The sequence below is a fragment of the Mytilus galloprovincialis genome, chromosome 5 (assembly GCF_965363235.1).
Source record: "Mytilus galloprovincialis chromosome 5, xbMytGall1.hap1.1, whole genome shotgun sequence".
NCBI classification, from domain to species: domain Eukaryota; kingdom Metazoa; phylum Mollusca; class Bivalvia; order Mytilida; family Mytilidae; genus Mytilus; species Mytilus galloprovincialis.
Window position 1 is genome coordinate 63,993,207 of NC_134842.1, and position 9,081 is coordinate 64,002,287.

General features: G+C 30.0%; 1 protein-coding gene across 2 annotated transcripts in view; it reads left to right on the top strand.

The window, feature by feature from the left end:
* LOC143076244 (kinesin-like protein KIF22) overlaps positions 1-8,217 on the top strand; it is a 29,971-nt gene extending 21,754 nt beyond the window's left edge. Inside the window, exons 9-16 of one of the 2 annotated variants that reach the window (XM_076251974.1) lie at positions 34-178; positions 627-762; positions 1,877-2,133; positions 3,078-3,251; positions 3,876-3,959; positions 4,560-4,684; positions 5,913-5,972; positions 7,518-8,217. In XM_076251974.1, the coding sequence (XP_076108089.1) occupies positions 34-178; positions 627-762; positions 1,877-2,133; positions 3,078-3,251; positions 3,876-3,959; positions 4,560-4,684; positions 5,913-5,972; positions 7,518-7,541 (1,005 nt within the window). In that variant the 3' untranslated portion in view covers positions 7,542-8,217. The remainder of the gene's footprint in view (positions 1-33; positions 179-626; positions 763-1,876; positions 2,134-3,077; positions 3,252-3,875; positions 3,960-4,559; positions 4,685-5,912; positions 5,973-7,517) is intronic. The other variant, XM_076251975.1, reaches the window with a different exon arrangement.
* The last annotated feature ends 864 nt before the right edge of the window (positions 8,218-9,081 follow it).

A 9,081-nucleotide genomic window follows, 5' to 3' on the forward strand; every position in this document is an offset into this window, starting at 1 on the left:
AAACAGTAGAATTTATTTTGATTTGATTTACAGGATTCTATAGGAGGTAGCTGTCATTCAGTAATGATAACTAATGTTGCACCCGAGGAGAGATATTATTATGATACATATTGTACACTTAACTTTGCCAGTAAAAGTAAAAAGATTGTTAACAGTACAGTTACCAGGGAAACAGTTGGTAAGTTATGAAGAAACAGAAGATATTATTTAGATGGAAAAACAGTAGATACAATAGACAGGGAAACAGTTTGTTAGTTAAAAAAAACCCAGTAAAATACATGTATATAGTATCATGAAATTAGATAATGAAGTGAAATTCCCTCCCATTATTCAAACTTTTTATGTTTTATTTTACAAAAATGTTTTATAGCTTTAAACTTTTTAGGTGTTGACAAAAAATATTATTACCATAATGTTTAAAAGTTATTTTATAGAAAAAAAGTCTTAAATCATTGTCTAAAGTTTGAAAACTTCATGTACAAAAAAGTCTAGAAATAGTTAACTTTTGGAATAACATTTGAAAACAAAAACAAAAAGTATCATTAATTGCAGACTTGAATTATTTGGACAATATTTTATAGTAAAGTTACTCTTTTTATGAGATATCTTTTTTATATCCTTTGTAGCACCAAGAATAGAAATACTAGCAAACAAAACTCCCATGATACAAGAACAGGACCCTGTACCAGCTAAAAAGCCAAGACTTACAGCCAAAGAACCAGATAAACCGCCTCAAATGATGGATCCTGCTCCTTTCCTTAGGTATATACTGTGGATTCTTTATTATACGTGGAAATCAACTTTTCGTCAATTTTTTGGTTACTTGTAAATCACAAATTAAATGTCCAAAGGGATACAAATTTTCTATAGGTTTGTTTACAGACTATTAAAACCCCAAATTCAAATATGCAGGGAAATAAAAATTTCCTCAATTCTCGAAAATTGGTACCAATAAGAATAAATAAATCCACAGTAAACATAAATCACATTCGTATTTTGAATACACTTTCATATAGATACTTGCCATAACATGATAACATTGCAAAAAAATCTAACTGGCAATTGTGCTGTTGCTGACTGAAAATTTCTAGTAGGCTGTATCCTTTGATACATTGAAGAGCAACTGGACAGAAGCTATAGAATTCATCACATGCAAACCAACATTGTATGCCCCACTTACGATAGTACAGGGGCATGATGTTTTCTGGTCTGTGAATCTGTTCATCCGCCCATCTGACCTGCTTCAGGTTAAAGATTTTAGTTAAAGTTTTTGGTCACGGTAGTTTTTAATTAAGTTGAAGACCAATCAACTTGAAACTATCTCTATGATATGATCTTTCTAATTTTAGTGCCAAAATAGAGTTTTTACAGAAATTTTATTGTCCACTGAACATAGAAAATGATAGTGCGAGTGGGGCATCCCTGTTCTATGGACACACTCTTGTTTATCTTATATTTGACCTTCACTCTTAACAAATTATGATGTAGATGTTTTACATTAATTAAGAGGGACCACTTGGTTTTTACCACTATTCAAGTATCACAAAAAAAGATATTATTGAGTTGTACATGTGGTGGTGCGACACAACAACAGCCAGGGGAGATCATTGGAATTTAAACCTCATAAAAATGAATTATCTTGTAAACAATACATTTCCGAAAATGTATTGCGCATATTTTATTTGATGAACACTAGTAAACAAATGCTCTTATTTGTTTACTAATTCAGGGGTAGCAACCCAAAAATGGTATGGTTGGTCTGAAAGATAGATCTAAACCTAATGAACATTTGAACCCCTGTCAAATTTACTCTGCTTTAGTTTTAGAGATATAAGCCAAAAACTGCATTTTGATCGTACTAATTCTATTTAACTAGTCCATTACTAAGAAGACAAACACGACTAGAAGATACGGTGAACAGGAGACTGGAAGATTTAGAGAAGAACCTCCTGGATCAGATGAAAAAGATGACCGCGGGTCAACAAAATCCTCCAAATGAAGAAATGATGACTCAGCTAAAAGGGTATCTGGAAGTCAGTAAACAACAGTTACAACAACTAGCTGTCAATACTCCACCTGTTACGCCAAAACGTAAACTCAGTGACCTAGATAATGACCGCTTAAAAGGTAAAGGTCTGTAATTAGTAAATGCACAATGTAAATGTTGAGCTTGTATTGGAAACTACTTATAATAGAATTTTAATCAGCTTTTAAAACCAATATAAGTGTTTAAAATATTTTTTTGTCAGGAAAAGAATGTCTTTGAATTTGTAATTGGAATAAATGAAGAAAACTGGAATTTCACATAACTTTACTTGAAGTCTATTATTTAAATAATAGATAATTGGAGAATTCAAATATACAAAAATATTCACTAAGTGACCTAACAACCCAAATTCGCAAATGCACATAGGGCATGAGTTAACAATTGGTGTCAGTCGGTCATGAGTTAAATATTTTTTTATATTTAAATTCATTGAATAGTTACTTTATACTACATTGTCCATGGGCTTTTTAATTGGAAATAAAGTATAAAATATAAGGAACTATATTCTTTTCTTTGCATTTCCAATTCAATTTGATGCAACATCATTGACAATTTCTTGACAAAGCCTATTGTTCTATGATGTCAGAGGAGTGAAATAACTATGTTTATTTCACATGTGAAATTATCTGTTTTTATTTCACTGGGAAATCAATGTAATTCATTGCAACTAATGTAATAATAAGTTGTAAACAATCTTTATTAATAGTATATAATGATTTTTTTAAATTATACAAAGAAATATAAGGCTTGTTGAGAAGTAGGAACTAAAAAGTTCAAACGTAAATATGCAAGTCATATTATATAAGAAAAAATTACTCTGGATATTTTTTATCATGTTCATGGCATTTATATTACAGTTATTGTGATATTATAATAGAAGAGGCATACTTTTTGTATTGAGCATAGTATAGAATATTCACTCTATTCCCAAAATTAAGTTAACTCATATATTAAGAATTTGTTCCTAATTTCATAACTATTCATTTTGATTATTTGATATAATAAATGTTTATATTCATTTATCTTTTAGATGTGACTAACACAAAGGATGATTCTGCTGTTATAAAAGACAGACCTAGGAAAAACTTGAAGAAAATTAAAAGTGCTAGTTGTATTAGTGAAACACCTTTATATGCACCTCAGCCCAGACTCTTCAAAAAGGGGTTCAAATCTACTGCTGTCTCAGAATTTTTAGAAATAACAGGTTAGCTGATTGCTTGTAAAGAAAATCTGTGAATTAGTGTTTTTGTATATTTTTGAACTGGTATAGATTAATGTTTAATGGGATATAGCCTGAAGTGTAAAAACAGAGGCAACACAAAGCTGTTGGTGGTATTTTTTTAAAGATACTTTTTTTAGTTCAAGTTGTTAACTATACAATTTTTTTTTCACGCTTGTATAAATTTAGGGTTAAAATAATATGTAGTCAGAATTTTGGAATTGATAATCATTTTTCTTTAAGTTTCTATTAAAAATGATTTAATGGTTTTTACTTGTTCTATAATACAAATTGTTCTTAAATGAAATGTTGAGATTAAGGGGATACATTTTGGGGAGATTCGTACGGATTTTCAAACAAAAAAAATAAGTATGTAGAAGAGGGCTACAACATCTGATTGCCCAGACCAAAATGAGTAATTTGAAATTAGCCTTTCAATTCAAATTTCATCACAAAGATGTTGGCATCCCTTTTCATAATTTTAAAACAGCTTTTCATATCTTTAAATATAAGTTTTAAAAACATATTTATTTGTACCAACTTTCACCCTCCAGTAAATTGTGGCATCAGGAGTATTTAAAAACTGTTTGTGTTTTCTTCCTTTCATAGAGTCCATCGAAGAAAAGACAGAAAAGAAAAAAGAAGAATCAGCTAACTCCAAGAATTTCAATCCAGAGCTACAACAGAAAATGAGTATGTTCATTGAAATGAAAAAAACCCATCTATTATGCTGAAAGTTTATTTATCAGTGATATATTTTTTATATTTTTCCTTTGAACAGTACTATACAATTTTGTATTAAAATTAATCACTCCGACCTTTATTTTATACTTGAGTGACTTTAAGGCAATAACTTCAGCAAAGGCTTAAAGACAAGAATGCAAACAACTACACGTCACTTGATAATCTTCAACAATAAGCAAAACCTGTTTATTTAGGAAAGATTGAGGCATATGAATAAATTATCAGTCTGATTTGGGTAAAGATTCAATTTTTTTTTGTGGTGGATAAGTTATTATTTTTATTACATTGACTTTTTATGTAAATAATACAAAGTGCAAGGAACTGTATTTAGAATGCATCTTTACCTGGTTTTTAATGCAACTTTGAAAACAATGTCATAACAAGACAATTTTACTAAAATTTCAATGTTTAAGCAGTGAAAATAACAGGATTTGTTACTCATTTGAAATAAGGTGGGTTTTTTTTGGGGGGGGGGGACAATGTAATAATATTCTTTCAAATATAGTTTGATCAGTCAGTAAGTAACAGCTGTGTTCACTTATTTTTCAGATACAGAATTTATAGAAAAACTTAACATATCATCGGTGAAAGATTTACAGACATTACAAACAGTAGGAGCCAAACGTGCCAAACTCATTTACGAATGGAGAGAAAATTATGGTTTATTTTCAAGTGTAAGTTGTAAACAAGTTTTTTTTATTAAGTACTGTGGATTCATTATTATTAGTTGGATACAAATTTTCATGGGTTTCGTTGGTACAGGTGAACCACAAACTGAATCTTCAACAATTTACAAATTTTCTACAGGCTTTGTTAGAAGAGATAGGCAAAACCACAAAATCAAATATTCAAGAAAATAAAAGTTTTTCTTCAATCCAAGGAAATTGATAACCACGAAAATATATGAACCCACAGTAAGCAATAGAAAGAATGTGCCACAGCATTACAATCATGACATATATTCAAATATGGGCTATTCCAGAAAAAAATGTATGGGGGGGTTGGAAGGCACAGCATATTAATAATACATGGGTGATGGGTATCAGAGCAACTTTTCACACTATAATGCACTATAATTCTCAATTACAATTGTCTGGGTGGCGGGTGCTGACAAAAACTGCCTTCCAACCCCTCCATACATTTTTTTCTGGAATAGCCCTATGTTAAAATTAATTTTACGTATTCATAAAATTTCTTTCTCCAACATTGAATTGGTTGGTCTTATTGAACTATTTTCTTTATTAGTGAATTATTTACACATTAATGTCATGACACTGAAGAAGTCATGTAGCAGTAATTTTCTTCTCACGCTAATATATATTGTAAATTCAGAAATTTTGGCAATTTTTAAAATTTTTAAAATTGTGACGGGATATATGGTTCAAATATAAAAATATACATTTTATTAATTTTGGTAGCACTATTTGCTTGCAGCATCTTCTGAAATTACAATTGTTTATTTCTTATTATTTATAAAAGCCTGCAGTAATAGCTGGGTTAACAGTAATAGTTATCTCTGAATAAATTTACATGTGAAAAAATGAGATTAATACATATGGAAATATATTTAGAAAATTTGTTGACTTACATCACCACCTGACTTGGTTAATGTACAGTACTTGCTGAGAAAAACTTTGGAATGGTCTACTGCAAAGTTATTTGTTTTTATTGAGATAAAATTTCATGATTTTAAGAATAAAAACTACCATTTTGTGAAATTAATAAAAAAAAAAGTTATGCCTCACTTAATTTTCCACTTTATCATAACATCATGATTTTGTGGAAGGCTAATGTGTTTATGATGCAAAATCAATAAAGGCTATGATGTTTTGGCTCATTTATGTTAAAGTAGTATGATGAAATTATCAATTTTTGTAACTCATTAGGATATTTTACTTTCAGTATGAAGATTTAAAGGCAATCCCAGGTTTTACAGATAGATACATTGGTAATTTATTAAAGGTAAGATAAATATAGATTATTACATTGATCATGTTGATACAAGTTGATTATCGGATTTATCCAATCTCAATAGTTAAATTATCAGTTTTAAAGTCCGAGCCTCGGCGAGGACTTTAAAATTTATAATTTAACTATTGAGATTGAATAAATCAGATAATCCACGCGTTACTATGTAATAATCTGTTTCTCTAATGATTAAAAGATAAATTTCCTTCTTTTCCAAACCAAAATCCCCTTTGAGTGCCTTCCACTTTCCACGAAGTTGTCAAATTTCATTAACACCTGTTAGAACATTTTGATTATTTCAGGGAGCTGAGAAAGGTAATGACCTTTTGACTCAGCCAATCATCTTCTGAAATCACCGCCAACCACACATTGATTAAAATTTTTTATACAATGGGTTCGGAAAGGGATATATTTCCATAGAATTAGAGAAAAAAGAATACGATCAGTGAAATAGTCTTCAACTTTGTTTGACCAAAATGGTTAAACTTTTTACAGAGACCTTGGATGGAGAGTTGAATCATTGGCACTCATACCACATCTTCTTACTCCTATTAACAGATTATTATTGGGTACTACAATTAGGTATTAGTTGCTGCCTACAAAGGGTGCTTTTGAAATATCTATTCTATTTTTTAAGTAAAAAAATGAACCATTGTATAAAAGGAATATTTTTATGAAGGGCTATCATTATTTTGTCCTTAAGTGTTATCAAGGATTCTCAATAATAAAGGTTGTGCCATATTATGTTTTAGACCTCATACTGCATAACAAGCTATAAAATACTTCAACATGACAAATGTAAAATAATAAAAACTAGAAAAATAAATACCTGATGTACAATACAATATATGAAGAAAAAATATGATGTACAGCAATAAATACCAATCACTTGACAATAGTCTTCTAACCAGGGGGGATCCAGCCATTTTAAAAGGAGAGGGGGGGGGGGGGGTTCCCAACCCAGAGTAAAGGGGTTTTCCAACTATATGCTCCCATTCAAATGCATTGATCGTCCAAAAAAAAGGGGGGGTTCCCCCCTCCCCCCTGGAACCGCCAATGTCTAACTTAGGCAATAGATATAGGAAGATATGGTGTAAGCACATTGCAGAATATTACTGAGTAATGCATGTTTGAATTGTCCAACTCTCCCCCTTATGTGGGACAGTGGTGTAACAGCACAACATAAGACAAAACTGTAATAAGCAGTTAAAAATGGTTTTATACAGAACAACACATAGCTAAACAAAATATCTCTAAGCTAGTTCATAGCTAATAACAACTAATTTAAACAAAATTTGTATCTAAGACTAATATATCAATCAGCATACATCCAATGGATTTAGTGTGAACATGTCATTGACAGTAAAAAAAAACATGTTATGTTTACTGTTTGAAAATGAGATCTGTTATGGCACTGATATATGTATACTTAATTCAATTTTTTATTCAGTATGAAAGTGATTTATCCAGCCTCACATTGATTATTCCTGTTTCAATTTTTTTTCCAGTTAAATATTTTTTTTTTTTTTATCTTTTCAGAGTAATTTCGTAACAGTAGCATGAATGGGTATAATAATAAAATAATACTCAAAGACAGCAATGGAGTACAGACAAATATTCAATATCATGAAACAAAATATACAAAATGATCTCAAACATTTCAATTGCTATCTTATGTGTAGAACTGTGTGTAATAGACTGTCAATAGTGTATTTACCCACAACATGTGTACCTCTGTATATTTATTAGTATGTCCATAAGTTATACGACTGGTTTTTCTATCAGTGTCGGTTATCTCCAAAATGTCCACTGTATTGACAGTTTTTGGTTCTGTACCCATATTATAAATTGTGATTTGGTTCTCGTCAATGAAATTTCTTTTAACAGTATTAAGCATTCAAATTTATAAGTTGTATACTTTAAATTCAGAAATAAGTCTGAAATACATTAAATGCCAGTTTAAATTATTAAGATAATAACCCTGTCGGAGTAATAATAAAAAACATCGCAATAATTTCTGAATTTACAGTATTGGATTATATTTTTTACAAACATGGTGCTTAAAATTTGCCAAAGAAGCTAACTTTATGTATGGCCATAGATACATAACATGAGTTAAGATCTGTATTGTACTTAAAAGGAGAATTGATATTAGACTGTTATAAAGATATTTGCCTAGACTGAGGCCAAATACCTTGTATGTAAAAAGCACAGTAGTTTGGTTGGGTTTTTTTTTTTTTTTTTTGGGGGGGGGGGGGGGAGTTGGGTTTGCTATCTTATAACTGGTAAGGATAAGCCACTTGAATAGCCTGATAACACTATGGATTCATATATTTTTCGTGGGTATCAATTTTTGTGAATTTAGGAAAACTTGCAATTTTGTGGACATTTGATTTCATGGTTTTGCCAATCTCTGCATTCAAAGCCTAAAGAAAATGTGTAATTATTTAAACATTTGAATTTGAGATTTACATGTACCCAAGAAATCCTCAAAAAATGGTTTTCAATATATGATAAGATCGGGAAATTTAGATAATCGAAAGATATGATAGGATGGGGTACTCAATGATTTAGCAAGCCAGTCCTACTACAAAATGATCCTTGTCCTAGTTATGAATGTTAAAGATTTCTTTTTACAATAACAGAAATTATTCAGAAGCCATAATCAAAAGGTAAATACAAGACAAAATTCCAAATGCAAGTAACTATTGGGTTATCAACATTTAAAGTAAGACCAAAAAGTAATTTATAGATTAATAATTCAATTTTGTATGTAACATGTCTTCTGATTGGCTGAACTTTTTTTTGTCTATCAGTTAATAGACATAAGTTTGTAATGTGACTGAATCATCATCAACCATGTTTATTTATGATTTACTCATAAAAATGGAATTAAGAATTAAATTGTTAGAAATGACGTATATTTTTCTGTGTTTTTGAACTAACCTAAAAAATTTGAAGCACACTTTTCAATAACACACTACACTGGTTATTCAGTGTGTACCACAGTTATAATGTTTTGGTTTTTTTTGTAGACGGAAAAAATATTAGTCATTCCTTAACTAAATCTTACTAAAATTTTTACTGAGTGCAAAGCTGTCAT